This window comes from Marmota marmota, unplaced genomic scaffold, assembly GCF_001458135.2.
Source record: "Marmota marmota marmota unplaced genomic scaffold, marMar, whole genome shotgun sequence".
Lineage (NCBI taxonomy): Eukaryota > Metazoa > Chordata > Mammalia > Rodentia > Sciuridae > Marmota > Marmota marmota.
The window spans coordinates 53,216,947-53,235,042 of record NW_025999977.1 but is presented as its reverse complement, the minus strand read 5'-3'; the positions used below and the strand labels follow the sequence as shown (position 1 = coordinate 53,235,042).

The following is an 18,096-nucleotide window of genomic DNA, read 5'->3' as shown; positions in this document are numbered from 1 at the left end:
CCAAAAACTATTAAATATAAAATAGAGTTAAAATTTATTAACTCTCTTATTTTAGACTTGGACATGTCCAATGGAAAAACAGTAGCCAACAAAATTTTTATATGGATACTATATAAAGCATACTATAAAATATGCACAAAATAATGCACAATTTCTCTCTTGGAAAATATAATACAAGAAACTAAGTAGAAACGTTTAAAAACAGACACAGAATAGGAATGAGGAATATAAAAGGCAAAGGAATGATAAAATAATTCACTACAGTTTAAAAACAGCTTTCTGAAAATTAAACAAACTACTGCACACACTTCACATAGAAGAGAGCTGAGAAAATAGAAGCAGTTTAGAAACATCTAAAAGGTACCAGATTCAACAGATATGAGAAGGAGTAAGCCTCATTCCCACGGACAGAATGAGTAAATAAATGAGTAAATAAATGACTAATGAGTAATAAATGAGTAATGAGTAAATAAATAGTGGCCATACTTGGAACAGGACTAGCTAGCTCCTCTCTTCCCTTCCCCATTCTCTTGTTCATGATAAGCAGCAAGTAGCACTGTTATCTAAGGAGTGATACAAGGTTACTGCTGGTCCCCAGAAGGGACAGAAAAACCACAAATTCAAAAGTTATCTATATATCCCACCAAATAACATGTCCAACCCCTTCAGGAAACAAGCAATGCTGACAGAAAAGATTTCTACATACAAAAAGAGAAGAGAGAAAAAATAGCATCATGAAAAAGAGGCAAAGTAATTAAAAAAAACAAAATTAATCTTCAAGAAAATACTTGGTGAAACAAACTAAGGACAGCTTTAAGAATGCAAGATCAATAATCACAAAAGTGTAACAGATGTTGCATCAGTTAAATAGTGGGCTGATATGGAAGAAAAAATCCTGAAGCCAAAGAATTAAGAACAAATTACAGACCCAGAAAACTGAGCAAAGAAGCTTTCTGTGAACACACTGAAAGATTAAGAGGTAAAATATAGACCAAGGTTAGCAACAGTTCAACACATATCTAAAAGTTCTAAAAATAGAAAACAGAAGAAAAAGAAAGTAAAAATTTTCTAGGTATGTATTAATTTAAAAACTAAACTGATAGTTTTGACTTTTAAATTAAATAAAGACCTTAGACAGCTAGTGTGGAATTTTCAAATAACCAAAAAGAAATATCCAAAGTTACCAAAAAGATGCCTTATATGCAGAAATACAAAATAAATACCATCAACAACAAATCTCTCATTCAACATACTAAATACAAAAGACAGCACAGCTATAACAAATGAGATGGCAAAATAAAATTTCATGTGACAAATCATTTCTAAAAGAACTGTCTAAGGATAGTTTGACAAAATGAAGAATAAATCCAAGAAAATGATTATGTGAGGCATAGGAAAGGGCAACATAAAGAGTATAGAAAATCTTACTAAGTCACAGTAATTTTTAAATGGAAGGCAGTGGGATGTAGGGAAAGAAGAGATGAAAAAGCATTATAATGCTGCTTACTGAATTGAGAAAAAGAATGTGTGTGTGTGTGTGTGTGTGTGTGTCTGTCTGTCTGTCTGTAGCTGTGTATAATGTGTTTTACTCCAAATGGTTGAAGGAAAGATGTAAATAAATGGAGAGATATCCCATGTTCATGGATTAGAAGTCTCAATATTATCAAAATAACAATTATCCCCAAATTGATCAATGTATTCGCTATCTAAATCCCAGGGTCCCCCCCAATCCCAGAAAGCTAATCCTAAAATTTATCTGGAAATACACAGAACCCAGAAAAGCCAAAACAATCCTGAGTCAGAACTAAATAGGAGGACTTACAGTTTCCAATTTCAAAACTCACTACAAAACTACAGTAATAAAGACAGTATTAGTACTGATGTAAGAATCAACATATAGACCAATGAAACAAAACAGTCCAGAAGTAAATCCCTATAATTTATGGTTAATAAAGATTTTCTGACAAAGGTGACAGAGGCAGTTTAGTGGTAAAAGAGTGTTATGGTTTGGATATGAGGTGTCCCCCAAAAGCTCCTGTTAATGTAGCAATGTTTGGAGGTGAAATGATTGGATTGTGAGAGCTGTAACCCAGTTAACCCATCCTAGTTTGAGTGAACGGGGTGGTGACTGCAAGAAGGCAAGGTGCAGCTAGAGAAGGTGGATCACTGGGGGTATGCCCTGGAAAACTGCTTCTTCCATGGGATCCCTTCCTCATCCTCTCTCTCCAACCTTGCCTGACCTTGCCTTGAGCTCAGTAGCTTACCCACAGGGTCCTTACCCCATCATGTGTTGCCTCACCTTGGGCCCAAAGCAATGAAATCAGCCCTCTATGGGCTGAGACCTCTAAAACCATGAGCCCCAAATAAAAATTCCCTCCTATAAGTTGTTCTTGTTAGATGTTCTGGTCACAGAAACACAAAAAATGACAACAGAAATTGGTACTCAGAACTAGGGTCACTGATGTGACTAACCTGACCGTGTGGTTAAAAAATCTTTGGAGGACTGGAGTTGTGGCTCAGTGGTAAGAGTACTTGCCTAGCATGTGTGAGGGTTTGATTCTCAGCACTGCATATAAATAAAAGGATAAAATAAAGGTTCATCAACATCTAAAAAATATTTTTTAAAAATCTTTGGAGCTGGTTTGTGGGAGGAATTTTCACAAGTTTAGAGATACAGACTGGAAAAGCTTTAGAATGTTGTAAAAGGAGCTTTATGGCTATTCTGGTGGGAGCTCAGAAGACCAGAATGCCCACAGGAATGCAGACTGTGCTCATGAGATTTTCAAGGGAAATGAGGACTCTCCTGGGAATTGGCCAAGAAGTCACTCATATTATATTCTGCAAAGACTTTACACATGTACTAAGACTTTATGTGAGGCTAAATTTAAAAATGATGGACTAGGTGGGCACAGTGGTGCATGCCTATAATCCCAGCTACTCTGTAGGCTGAGGCAGGAGAAATGCAAGTTCAAGGCCAGCCTCAGCAACTTAACAAGGGCGTCAGCAACTTACTGAGACTCCATCTCAAAATAAAAAGTGCTGGGAATGTAGCTCAGTGGCAAAGCACCTCTAGATTCAATCCTAGAACAATAACAACAAAAGAACAACAATAACAATGAAAAGTATACTAAAGATATCAGTTGCAAAAGGTAGCATATTTACAATTCTATTCATTTAAAACATCTAGATGGTATATGTCTAGAAAAGGTTGCCTGGGATGAGCGGGTAATAGGGTAAATGGGCATGAAATCATTTGAGAAGGTAGAAATGTTCTATAACCAGATTGTAGTGATAGTTGCACCACTCTAAAATTTTTTTTAAAAAACTGAATAGTTTACTTAGGTGAATTTTATGGTATCAAGTTGTGCCTCAATAAGTTTAATAAAATTATTCTAAAAAACTTAAATATACATGTTAAGATGGCAAACATGGCCACTAGAACAACAGAAAAGAATCACATATTTTCCATCAGAGTAAATCTAAATCTTCTCTAATACAGCTTAAAAACAATCCTTCAAAAAGTCAGGCTGACCCACAAGTAAGTTAACAATATTGCTTTATATATAAGGGAACAAAACTGGAGTCAACTAAATGTCCATCAACAACTAAAGAAATAAACAAATTGTCATTTAGCCTTACAATGAAGTACTATTCGGTAATTATCAGGAATGAGCCATTGATATTACATTACATTATGTTACATATTACATTACATATTACGTTACATTACAAAATCTCAAAACAATTTGTGAGTAAAAGAAAAAAGATGAGAAGAAGCGATCAGTGACCTGAGAGACAACATATAACTATTCAAAATGAAGCATGGAAGGAAAAAGAATTAGTTATCGTGGAACAACATCAAGCAGATCATATATGTGTAACCAGTCTCAAAAGGGGGCCATAGGAGAGGAAGTTTCAGGAAGAGAAAAAAATATTTGAAGAAATGATGGCCCAAATGTTCCCAAATTTAATGAAATCTATAAACCCATAATTTAAAGAAGCTCAACCATGGGCTGGAAATGTAACTAAGTGGTAGAATGTTTGCCTGGCACAAAGGAGTCCGTGAGTATGATCCCTAGCACCATTAAAAAAAGAAAAATTCTATCAATACTAAGTAAGTTAAACAAGTTAATTAAAACACTATGGTACTGGTGGTGGCAGGACTAGACAAAACAACTGAATGAAAAAGAAAACCCCAAAATAGACCCATACACATCTGGACAATTGAATTGCAACACAAGGAGGCAATGCATACCAGTGAGAGGGAGGGTGGTTCAATATTTGATGTTGGAACAACTGGATAGCCACATGAAAACAAATTAAATTTAACCAAGTAACAACATCTTCTTAAAAAATTGGTTCCAGGTGCTACAGTCTGAAAGTCTGTATTGCTCCCAAATCATATGCAATCCTAACACTAAGTAAAGGTAATACCTTAACAATAGTTTAATAATTACTGATATCATAAGACCAGCATCTTAAAAGTTATGGTTTTAGGAGGAGGGCCCTCTGGGTGGTGATTAGGCCCTGAGAATTCAGCTCTAAGGAAGGAGATTAGTTCCCTTTCCCCTATAAAATACCCCCAGGGAGCTCAATGACCCCTTTCAGGCTTGTTTTGTGAGAACAGCAGGAACATGCCATCTATGAGAAAATGGGCCCTGATCCAAGATCAACTCTGCCAATTCCTTGATTGTGGACCTCCAGTCTCTAGAATTTTGAGAAATAAATTTATGTTGTTTGTAAACTACCTACTTTACGATATTCTATTTAGTAGTCTTAAAGGACTCAGACATGACAGACCAGTAGGCAAAAAATAAAAAGCCAAAAAATGTATCAGAATATCTTCATGATGTCATGGTAGGAAAATAATTTCTTAAATGAATATAAAATACCTTTAATTATAAAAGTTTTATTAAATTGCACTGTACTGCATTAAAAATTATATTTCTATTTATAAAAATACACTATAAAAGGAGCCAGTGGCAAGCTACTCATAAGGTATCAGAGCTCAAAAGGTGAAGGAGGAGCATTTGTACATAAGGATGGCTGCCATGGATATCAAGTATCAAGGCTCAACTGGTGAGAAGGGCACCCAGGTAAGTGGCAGTCTAGTGGGGCATATAGAGTCCAAAAGAGATGAGTTGAGGGAAGACAGAAAATGTTCAAAACTGAAAGAAAATACATGCGATGTAATTTGGAATCAGATTCTTCTAGGAAAGACATTATTGCGACAAGTGGTAAATTTGAGTGAGATCTGAGTATTAATTGTTAATGTACCAATGTTAATTTCCTCATTTCAAGGAATGTTGTGGCTATAAAGGAGACTGTGCATGCTTATTGGAAATAATAGTAAAGTATTGAGAGTGCCATGGACTGATGTTTATGTTCAGTCCCCCAAATGTGTATGCTGAAACCTTAAATCCCAATGTGATGGTATGTGAGTAGAGATGGAGCCTTTGGGAGGTAATTACATTGTGAGTGGAAGCCTCATAACAAGACTAGTGCTCTTATTAAAAAAAAAAAAAAAAGAGTTTGCTTCCTTCTCTGCTCTCTGCCAAGTAAAGACTCAAAGACAGGTTAGGGTAGCTGTCTATAATTAGGAAGAGGGCTTCACCAAGTACCAGACCATCCTGGCTCCTAATCTTGGACTTTCAGTCTGCAGAACTGCAAAAAATGAATGTTTCTTGTTGCTGTTGTTGTTGAAGCCACCCAGTCAATGGGAATGTGTTATAGCAGCCTGAGAAAGGATGATGAAGTAGGAAGTCAGCAACCTAAGTATGAATGCTTCAGAAAAACAGTTCCTTCATACTTTCAGCCTTTCTATAAGTCTGACTGCAAACCCTCCCCAAAGAAAAAAGTCACAGTTAGGGAGAAGATATTTTTAACACATACACAGTAAAGGATTCATACCCAAAATAAATAAGAATTTCTACTAAAAAAATTTTTCTTAAGTGACAGATATCCTAATGAGAAAACAAGCAAGAGACTTAAATGGCATTTCCCACAAGAAGACATTCAAATATTAAAAGGCTTTTTATTTTATTAGTGAAAGGGAAACTTAAACCACTGTGTTATGCCATGTCTCATGTACACAATGACAAACAATTTTAAAATGGACGAGACCAAAAGAGTTGTCAAAAGGGTTGACAAAAGAATGTGGCAAAGGAAACTTAAAACTGAAATTGCCACAAACATACTAAAGAATACTTGGCCCCACAGACTAAGACTAATGGTAAGCGTTTAGGAATGCCATTCTAGGAATATACCTAACAGAAATAAGCCATAAGACTATGGATGATTACATTATTTCAGTAAACAAAATTTTGAAAATAAACGACCAAATTATGACATATGCATGGAGCAGAATAAAATATAGCAACACAATTAATATACTGTAACATTGACGGTAAATGATATATGTGGAGCTGAACCAAAAAAAGATCTATTCAATGATTTCACTGATATAAAGTTCAATGAACAGAGAAAGTACAGCTACTGTGGCTGGTTAAATTAGGGGGCAAACTGGTAGGAACAAGAAGAATAGCTCCCAGGAGGACAAGTGGAGGTGGTAACCGGAAGAGAACACTCTGGACTTCTGGGTGCTGGAAATGTGTATTTCTGGACATGGCAGTTAAGACTTAGGTATTTATTTTTGTGAAAAGCCACTCTGACATTTGTTTGATGCACTTCTGTGAATTGATCTCACAAAGCTTTTTTTTTTTTTTTTAAGTTGTAATAAGATTAAAGCAGAGCTCAAAGGGAAATTTATAACTTCAAATGAGTTTACATATATTTCTCATTATCTTTTCCCTTTTCAATATTTAAGCAAAAAGAGGTATTTGAACTGGAAATCAAAAACTGACAGTAAGTTAGGCAGATAACTAAAGAAACTAGAAAACTAAAGAAAATGAAAGGGAAGAAAAAAGAAAAAAAAGCAGAAAAACTTTATTAAAAAAACCTGTTCTGGTTGTGCATATTTTGTAAACAGAACCAAAAAAATTGTTAAGATAATTTACATAATTTGCAAGCTTATTTAATAGAAAAGTGAAAGACAGATACAGTCACATAAAGTACAAAAAGACTCAAGAAATCAAAACTCTGAATCAGTCAATCACAATAGAAATTAAAAAGCTAGTAGAGGAGGAAGGGAAAAAGGGAGATGGTACAAGGAGAAATACTAATTTCAGGACAGCAGCAATCTCTCAAAAAGAATGGAGAAGAGGAAAAAAAACAGAAGAACAAAAGTATTTAATTTACTACTTTAAAATTAAAAGAGTAAAATGAATTATGAGAAAATGTTTTAAATTTGTCAAATCCAACAGCAAGCAGGGAAAGCCATCTACCAATGATTAATTAATTAAACTGTGTTTGACTGCAGTAGCCAAAGAAAAATATCTAGAGAAAACTATCTTAAGAACTATTAGTCAATAGTTCCTTTAAAAGATTTAAGGATACTGAGAGCAGTATCAAGTCAGTTTAAAAATAAGGCAAAGAATTTGAGTGGTTTTCCTTGACTCTTGAGGAGCCACAGAGGTTACTGATAGATATAATGCAGTAGTTAGTGTTTATTGGAGGAATCAGGGCAAATACTGGGGTAAATAATTTGCACCTCTGAATAGTCTGCACAGAAAGAATATTTTCAAAGAATCTAAGAAAACACTGATTCAATACAACCTGAACAGATGGTGATAAAAATATATGTGGCACAGAAAAAGATTTAGTTGGACAAATTTAAAAAGTCTGTGATAACGTAAGATGTTTAAAGTTTGTGGTTATTCACTGTAATATTTATTAACAGGCACCCAATGGAAAACTTTAAGTCTCTTGTTAATAAATAATTGGTGTCAATTGCTCTTCTGGAGTTTTATAAATTTTTGTCAGAATTAGAAGTGAATATCCTCAATTCCACATAGCAGTGGTGAAATTTTACTGCAATTATTTGAGCTCAGAGTTGAGACTGAATTGAGACTGAAATTTGAACAACCACTGTATCCAACACTAAAAAGTGTTGGAAATTAGTCTTTGCTACAAACTAATAAGGTTTCACAATATGACCTAAAATTATGCTTATACATAAAACTTATACTGTATATAGTCATTTTGATGGTAATTAACCTCAAGCTGCTTTATATACTTTTCCTGCTATCAAAAGTTAAAAACAACATCTCCATTCCTATATAAAATTTGCAGTGGATGCACTTTCTGAGCTCAGACTAGTACAAGTAGAAGTGCTTGATCTGTAATGTAATGACCTTGCCAAATGGCAGAGATCAAGAAAGGTATTTAAAAGAATTCTAAAAATGTCTTCTTCAAGTGACAAATATGTTTAATCAAAATCACATGCTCAGTCGATTGCAGTGACACATGCCTATAATCCCAGCTGCTCCGGAGGCTGAGACAGGGGGATTTCGAGTTCAAAAGCCAGACTCAGCAACTTAGCGAGGCACTAAAAAACTCAGTGAGACCCTTGTCTTTAAATAAATAAAATACAAAATAGGGCTGGGGATGTGGTTCAGTGGTTGAATGCCCGTGAGATCAATTCCTGATCCAAAAAACAAAAAAAAAAAATCATATGCTCAAGTTCAACATTAACAGTCATAAATAATGATATCATTAAGATGATACATCAGACAAATTTAAATAGAGACGTATTCACTCCCTACAATGTACCTGACAAATACTCTTCAAAACTATCAAGGTCATCAAAAATAAGAAATGTATGAGAGACTGTCACAGCTAAGAGGCTAAGTAAGATATGACAACTAAAAGTAACATGGTTATTCTGGATGGGTACTGGAACAGAAAAAGGACATTAGTAAAAAGTAAGAAAATCTGAATAAATTATAGGCCTTAGTAAATAATAATGTACCACTACTGGTTCATACATTTATAAGAGGACAAAGGCAACTAACGACGCAGGGGGTAAATGGGAACTCTTATATTATCTGCTCAATTTTTCTGTAAATCAAAAAGGGCTGGGATTGTTGTTCAGTGGTGACTCAGTATGATTCACCTAGCATGTGTGAGGCACTGGGTTTGATTCTCAGCACCACATAAAAATAAATAAAGGCATTGTGTCCATCTACAATGAAAAAAACATTTTTCTAAAAAAGTGTCTTTGGAATAAAACCTAGTATAAAAAATAACCACGTGGTGGTTATGAAAAGACTTTTCTTTTTTTGGTAATAGGGACTGAACCCAGAGGAACTTTACTACTAAAGCCATGTCCCAAGCCCTATTTTTTTTTTTTTAATTTTTTATTTTGAGACAGGTTCTTGCAAAGTTGTCAAGCCTGGTGTCAAACTTGTGATCCTCCTGCCTCAGCCTCCCAAGTCTCTGGGATTACAGGTATGTGCCACCACACCCTGATGAAAAGATACTTTCAAAGACAAATGCATAAAACCTTCTTATACGTAAAACTTAACAATGAACATATACAATCAATTTTGATGACAAAAAACACCAATTGTGAACCTCAATTAAGGAAATGTTCTCATTCCCAGGAAAAAAATTCCATTCTAATCATTAGTGTACCTCTATTTTTAAAAATTGTATTTATTATTATTTCTTGAATTAAAAAAAATCTATAAAACTTTGTTTTCTTATTGTAGAAGAATTCATATAATGTCTTCGATCTTGCCTCTTGGGCTGCAAAGCCTAAAATATTTGCCATCTGGCCTCTTACAAAAAGATTTGCCAATTCCTGGTAGAAGAAATGTTTCTACTTTAAGAAATGTTTAAAATTTATTATAATATTTTTTTTCACGATGAAAGGGATTAAACCCAAGGACTAGGCAAGCACTCTATCATTCAGCTATGTCCTCAAACCTATCATAATAAGTTTTTAAACTAAAAATGGCCAGGCGTAGCGGTGTACGCCTATAATCCCAGGACTCAGGAGGCTGAGGCAGGAGGTTCAAAGCCAATCTCAACAACTTAGGGGGCTGGGGATGTGGCTCAAGCGGTAGCGCACTTGCCTGGCATGCGTGCGGCCCGGGTTCGATCCTCAGCACCACATACAAAGATGTTGTGTCCGCCGATAACTAAAAAAATAAATATTAAAAAATTCTCTCTCTCTCTCTCCCCCTCTCCCTCTCCCTCTCTCTTTAAAAAAAAAAAAACAACTTAGCAAGGCTCTAAGCAACTCAGGAAAACCTTCTCTCTAAATAAAATATAAAACAGGCTGGGGATGTGGCTCAGGGGTTAAGTGCCCCTGGGTTCAATCCCCAGTCCCCGCACACCCCCCCTCTAAAAAAAAAAAAACATCCTAAAATTGACAATATTAAATATATTTACATTTTTTCTTCGCAAACAAGTTCAATCAAACCTTATAGAATGAACAGTCTATATTTTATATAAACTGTACCAAAAAGAACAGGGAAAATAATGGTTTGTTGGGGCTGAGGCTGTAGCTCAGTGGTAGAGCACCTGCTTCACACATGTGAGGCACTGGGTTCGATACTCAGCACCACATAAAAATAAATAAAGATACTGTGTCCATCTACAACTAAAAATTAAAACAAACAAAAAAAAAGGTGTGTTTCCCAACTATGTCTATTTGAGTAGTTTTGCTCTGATATGAAAAGCACCATGATCCATTGTTTGAAAAATTAAATGTCCAGTCTCCTTTATGCAGATAAAAAATTTTTTAACAAAATATTAGTAATAAAATTTAATAGCCTATTAAGAAAATATCACATTATAGTAGATAGCATTTACTTTAGAATTTATACTACTTTAAAGTCTTTTTATTTTTAGTGAATTATAATCACAGATAAACAACAACAGTAAATCTTAAAAGACACTGAAGGAAACATTTTAAATACTTTAACATTATTCCTGTTAAGAAAACAATAGTAATCTAGGAAAGACCTGACCAGGCCTAATCATTTACCCATCTTAGAAAGCTTTAAATATCAGAAAGACCTGAGAAGTAAACCCAAATAAAATTTAAAACAATAAAAAAGGACAAGGATGGGGGGAAAAAAGAACTATTGTTCAACACTACCTTGAAACAATTAGCCAATGCCATTTTATTGTATATTTTGTAATAACTACTTATTAAAATAAAGAGCTTTCTTATGTATAAATTCTTCTAAACCTACTTGGAAAGGTAAAAAACGTGGCTTCACTGAAGATCAGGTTTTATATGAAGAGATATACTATATTGTTAAAAGAAGACTAATCCAAAATAATCAAAGCAATAAAAAAGTACCAATTAAAACAATGTAAGTCAAAATTCATTTTGTTCAGCTAATTCTAACTTCACAGAGAAATTTTTTAAGAATTGTTACATATTATTTGTTGTTTGGGAGGTGTAAGTAAATGTTAATGGGGAAGGGAAATTGTCAAACAGCAGCAAATGAAGGGTGAATAAGGAAACTTCCTACTTCCACAAATAGACATAACTTCCACAATACGCAATACATGGGAGGCATTTCAATTTTTGACTCCCCACCCAAAAATATGAAGTGCTTTCCCATTCAATCTATTACTTCTGGATTCCTGCTAAAGAGTGATATGGTTAAGCGTATGAAAAAATTGCTGCTGAAAAAAAAAAAATCCCCCCCCCGTTTTTTGGCAGTGCTGGGGATCAAACCCAGGGCCTCATGCATGCTTGGCAAGTTCTATACCACTAAGCCACCTGCAGCCCTCTGGAAAAATATTTTTAAAGTAAAACATTAAGAAGAGACTATCCTATCAGATATCAAACTATTTGAAAAACTACAGAAATTAAAATAATGTGATTTTAGCACAGGGACAATTAACAAATGGATGTAATAAAACAGAGCTTCAAAGAGAAATTCATGTATATATGGTGATTTAATCTGTAATATACAAACTATTTCATTCATTTCTTGGGGAAAAGGAACTTTTCAATAAATGATGATGGAAAAACTGGCTAACCATTTAGAAAACAACAAATCATATTTCATATAAAAATTATTTTCTGATAACACAGAAATAGATTTCTCTCCAAAAATTAAAATATAAAAAAATTATAAAGAATATACCTTATCTCAAAATTAAAATGGCTTGGGAACATAGCCCAGTGTTAAAGTTCACCTGTGTTCTATCCCCAGTACCAAAAAAAAAAGTAGAAGAAGAAAAGAAAGTATAGAACATTATTTTTATAATCCTGAGCATGGGGAAGGTATTGCTCAACAATTGAAATGTAAAATCTAAAGATTTTACTACATCTATATTTAAAACTTCCATAAGCAACAGGCAAGTAATAGTCAAGAGAGTGTATTTCCAACATATACAACAAAGGATTAATACCTAGCATCTATTAACATTAGCAAATGAATTTAAAAACAAGTTAATTTTCTAATGTTAGAAAAATGTGACATGCAATGTATAAGGAGTATAAGTTACTAATAATAGTAAATATGCTGAATCTTGCAAGTAAACAAGGCAATGTAATGAACACAATAATATCTTTTTATCAAGCAAGCAACTGACAGTTTAAAACAAGTACAATATTTAGTATTTGCTTAAAATGTGGTAGAAGAAAACCTTTTACGCCATTAGTGATAATATAAGCTTACTAAAAAAAATTTTTAGATAGGCAAAGTGGCACATGCCTGTAATCCCAAAGTCTAAGGACGCTGAGGTAGAAGGATCATAAATTCAAAGCCAATCTCAGCAACTCAGCAAAGCTCTAAGCAACTTAGAAAGACTCTGTCTCAAAATAAAAAATGATGTTGGTGGGTAAGCACCCCTGGGTTCAATCCCCAGTAACAACAATAACAACAACAACAACAACAAAAAAAAAAAAAAAAAACTTGCTTTGTTTACAAAGTAATCTGGTCCTTTCAATCAAATGTCAAAGGTGCATACTATGTGACCCATGAATTCCAATGCTAGGACCCTATTTTGTGTGTGTGTGTGTGTGTGTGTGTGAGAGAGAGAGAAAGGGGCACCAAGGATTGAACTCAGGGAGCACTCAACCACTGAGCCACATCTCCAACCTCATTTTGTATTTTTATTTAGGGACAAGGTCTCACTGATTTGCTTAGCAGCTTGCTTTTGCTGAGGCCGGCTTTGAACTCACCATTCTGTCTCAGCCTCCCGAGCCACTGGGATTACAGGCATACACCACCGCACCCAACTTCTGCCAGGACCCTATTCTAAAGAAATAGTCATGAAATATTTATATACAACAGACAGATGGACAAGCACAGCTAATTCCATATCATGGGCAGAATTCATATAAGTCTGGAACACCCTGTTTCACCAGACAGAAAAGCAAACTATTAAAAACACCTAAGGCTCTGTCAAAAGGTCTCAGGAACCAATTTAAATATGATTACACTGGCCAAAGGTGTCATAACATAAGCTTCAACAAGGTGTTCAGAGGACTAAAATATATTAACTACATTTTTTAGGTCCATGCATTCAAACTGATTCCACCCTCCTCCCCAAACTGGTCACCCTTAAGAGATAAAAAGAAAACTATGTCCTTCCTTTTTGGAAACTGGTAAATATAGGGAAATTATAATGAAGTTTTTGTCCTTCCAATGTGAACTATATCATGGAGTAACCAATTAGTAAATGGGGGAATATCTTTCTTTATAGAAACATTCCAGTCACTACAATTAAGAAGGAGTGATGAAATTGAAACATCACCGTTTTACAATCCTTAAAAGATCAAGACACTGATCAAAAATAGTTATGATAACACAGGATAATCAGACATTGGCCTCCTGAAAGAAGAAAAATACTGCCTATGAAATAGCCTCCTAAAAATAAAATCTGAATCCAATCAAACCCTTTACTCTATCAACTTACAAAAATTCAAATGAGAGAGAAGCATGTTGAACTATATCACAAGGACAAAATTATCAAAATCCAGGTTTTCAACCTGGGGACAAAAAACTATCAAAGAACAGGAATACTATAGCTTGAGAGACAAAAGGTAAAAGATATACCTAAATTTAAAAAGTTTTTTAAATACCAAAAACTGGGTGGGGATTTAGCTCAGTAGTAGAGTGCTTGCCTTACATGTCTGAGATCCTAGATTTTATTTCCCCCAGCATTGCAAAAAAAAAAAAAAAAAAGACCAAAACTAAAATAATATACTTAGAGTACACATTTGGGGGATAAAACTGGAAAAGAAAGCAAGGAAGAGCTTACCATAAAAAGAGTTACAACAAAAATAAGGACACTAGAAAAATACTAGTATCCTTAGAAAAACAGAACAAACTAGATAAACTAGAATAAAAAGTCCTCTCTACCAGCAAAAGAATAAGATTTTTAAATGTGCCAATATACATCTGTTGAATTTTTAAAAATCACACTAAAAACATATATGTAAGACATATAGAGGGACCAAAGAGTTATATTGCAGCATAATTTATGTAAGAAAAATGAAAATAGCTACTTTCAACAAACATAGTGCACCAACAAATCATGGGACCATTTGTACAATTAAATATTGAATAGTCATTAAAAAATAAGAGCTGAGATTTAGAAAGCTATTTGAAATAATCCATTGAAACTGATTATATGCACACTCTCTGATCCATCAATTTCTCTACAAGGTAGATCACCTAAAAGGAATGTGTGAACTTAGTCACCAAAAGCCATATGAAAGAAAATTCATAGCAGCATTATTCAAAACAGTCAAAAAAAAAAAAAAAGCCCAAAATAAAAATGATTCAAATGTCCATTAAGTGATGAATGAAGAAAATGTGGTATAACCAGACAACAGAACATAACTCAGCCAGGAAGGAACGAAGTGCTAATATATGTTATAATATGAATGAATGTTTAAAGATGTCACAAATACCATATCATATGATCCCATTTATATAATGTTATGGTTTGGGTCTCAAATGTCCCCCAAAGGCTCATGTGTTGAAGGCCTGATCCCCAATGCATCACTGTTTAAAGGAGGGGCTTTGGGTAGGTACTTGGATCATGAGGGCTCTGATATCATCAATGCATTAATCCACTAATGATGAATAGCTTAATGGGCTATCTGGCAGAAGGAAGTAGAAACTTTTAAGAAGACGGGCCTAGTTAAAGGAAATAAATCAGTAGGGACCTACTTAAGGGTCCCCAGACCCATTCTCTTTCTGTCTCTGCTTCCTGGTTGCCATAAAGTGAGCAACTCTGCCCCACAAAACACTCCCCATCATAATGTTCTGCCTTATCACAAGCCCTGAAAAAAACAGAGTCAAGTGACCATGGATTGAAACCTTTGATGCATTAAAATTTTCCTCCAGAGAGAATTGAGAAATAACTGCCAAATGATTTAGTTTCTTTTGAGGATAACAACAACATTCTAGAATTAGGCAGTGGTAGTGATTAAACAACTCTGTGAATATATTTTTGAAAAGGTGAGTAATGAAATTAATAAATAAAAATAGGTCAGTCCCTTTGACAAGTTTCCCCCCAAATTAAAACATTTCATACATGTAAGTGTAATGTTGCATGGCATATTAGTTAAAAGAGAGAGAGAAACACATGAATACCACAGTCATAATCTGAATTACTTTTTCAATTGTACTATGTTTTGACTGTTGATTTGCTTTTGCAGATTATTTCAACTATTGAGAGATCCTTTCTTTCTCAATTAACACTTCATAAGGCTCCACCTAACAGAATTAAAGATCAAAAGATAGCAATATATGAAATAATATCTGGAAATAGCAATGAATATACGACTATAAAAGCAATTTAAAGCTAAACATGGAACAAATAATATTTTATAGTCATTCTTTAGTCAAGTAAATTATTGTGATACATAATTTGAAACAAAATTTTTAGTTTTAGCTGCACATACTAGAATTTCTAATAACTGGCTACATATAATCAACAAAATAAAGAGGAGGGGGAGATTAAGACTAAATATTAAAAACAAAAAAACAAGAGTAATGAGGTTTCAAATGCCATAGTCACAAGCCAGGTGAGGTGGCACACACCTGAAATCCCAGAAACTCAGAAGGCTGAAGTAGGAGGACCACAGGTTCAAAGCCAAGCCTCAGCAACTTAGTGAGGCCCTACACAACTTAGTAAGACCTTGTCTCAAAATAAAATATAGAAAGGACTGGAGATATAGCTCAGCATCCCTGGGCTTAATCCCCAGTACCATAAAAAAATAAAAATAAAAAGACAAAGTCATTAATATGGCAATTTTTTTTTTTTTTTAAACCTCCACAGTGCCTTCCACAAGCAAGGTATCAAACTCCCTAGATCATTTAAATTTTCTGAACATGCAGTGGCACGTACCTAATCTTACTCATGGCACTTGTTCAAAAATGTGTGTGGATTTAGATATGTATTACAAAATCTTTAAGAGAAGTAAAACTGGTGCAAAACAAAACCAAAAATTTCTTAACCTACGTTCAAATAAGATGCAGAATCAGGAGTGCTAATACTATCTTAAATTATGGGCAATATACAAAGGACAAACAATTGGAAATTCTCCTACAGTCAAGTAATTTTTTTCCTGAGATAGGCTAATTAATGTAATAACAATTTCTAAATGATATTAATATGTATATATCCTTCCAAATGAGTCAATAAATTTACTACATTTCTATGATGTAAACCACAAGAAAAGGTAGGCAGGAGTAATGACATGTTGATGATCAAGCTAATTTTTTTATAGAAGAGAGTTAAAAAGGAAAAAGTTGCAAGTAATACTTCCATGCATTCATCAATTTTAAGTAATTATTACATGTGTCTATACAGATACTGTTCAGGAACATTAAACAAGTATATTGACTCACTGAAAACAACTGCATTATTACTATGTAAGTGAGACCAAGGACTTTCAGCACATGAACTCTTATGAATAATAGCACTTAAAAAAATAAAATAAACTGTAAAAGTTAGTATGCTTACCTGAACCACCCAGGGACTATTGGCAAAGGCCATAATATCTCTTTCTTCCCAGAAGAAAGCAGAATCTGATCTTTTTATCATTTCAAACTTACTAAGAAGCTTCATAGCATAAACCTTCTGTGATGCCTTATGACGAACCTGTGGAATTTTTAATCATAAAAATTATAAATAATTTTATGAGAGGAGAGTAAATAGATTATACTATAATCCTACTGTTAGTGCCTTCTGCTGCAAAATAAATTGATCCTTAACTTTTTCTTTTTTTTGGATCCTTAACTATTAAAAAGTAAAAGCATATTCAACATAAAGGAGAAAATTTACAACAGCCTAAATATTTCATGAAACAGATAATTTTCAACATTGAGTTCAATATACCAGTATCTCATTTCTTCTAAATAAAGCTAAATTCATGAACTTTAATACTCTTGTGTTAATCAGTCAATTATTGGTGGGGGAGGGAGGGTTACCGGGATTGAACTTAGGGGCACTTAAGCACTGAGCCACATCCCCAGCCCTATTTTTTTCTGTATTTTATTTAGAGACAGGGTCTCACTGAGTTGCTTAGCACCTTGCCATAACTGAGGCTGGCTTTGAACTTGTGATCCATCTGTCTCAGCCTCTCAAGCCTCTGGGATTATAGGCATGAGCCACTGTGCCCAGCAATCAGCCAATTTCAAGAATAAGATATTGTTAAATAAAAACATCCAAGATAAGTCACTGGGGAAAACATTTATTTTTATTTGAAACATCCATGTGTACATCCTTCACTATCAGAACTTAAGTGAATCTAATAGATTTAGATATCTAAGAATAGCTGTGATTTTATTAATCCATCCTTATTTTTTTCTAGGTACCCTATTTAAAAGGTTAAAATATGGTTATTAGATCAATTCCTATCTTCCCTATTAAACTTTAAGTTCCACAAGGGCAAGAATGGTCTCTACTTTGGACTGCTCTTTTAATTCCCCAAACTTCCTTGCCACTGTAGTAGAGAGCAAATTATCTATTACAGAGTCAACAAATACTTAGTAAAGATTATAACAGTTAACCTTTATTGGAAAATTAATGATAAATAATTGCTAGCAGTTATAACTCAGTGTCTTACAGGACAACCAAAACTGAAAATCTCAAACTTCACCTTTGAATGTATTCCTCCCATAATGCCTCCCAACCCCCCAATTTTGATAAATGGCAGCTTCCATCTTTTAGCTTGGACTAAAAAATTCTGTCAGTCAATCA

The 18,096-nt window shown here is 34.1% G+C and overlaps 1 protein-coding gene across 7 annotated transcripts in view; it reads right to left on the bottom strand.

Moving 5' to 3' along the window:
- Positions 1–18,096, bottom strand: part of Rock2 (Rho associated coiled-coil containing protein kinase 2) — a 140,485-nt gene that overhangs the window by 47,546 nt on the left and 74,843 nt on the right. For 6 of the 7 annotated variants that reach the window (XM_048804802.1, XM_015479974.2, XM_048804803.1 and 3 more), the window contains one exon: positions 16,858–16,995. The exons of the other annotated variant lie outside the window; for it this stretch is intronic. In XM_048804802.1, coding sequence (XP_048660759.1) covers positions 16,858–16,995 — 138 coding nt within the window. The remainder of the gene's footprint in view (positions 1–16,857; positions 16,996–18,096) is intronic. 7 annotated transcript variants of the gene reach the window in all.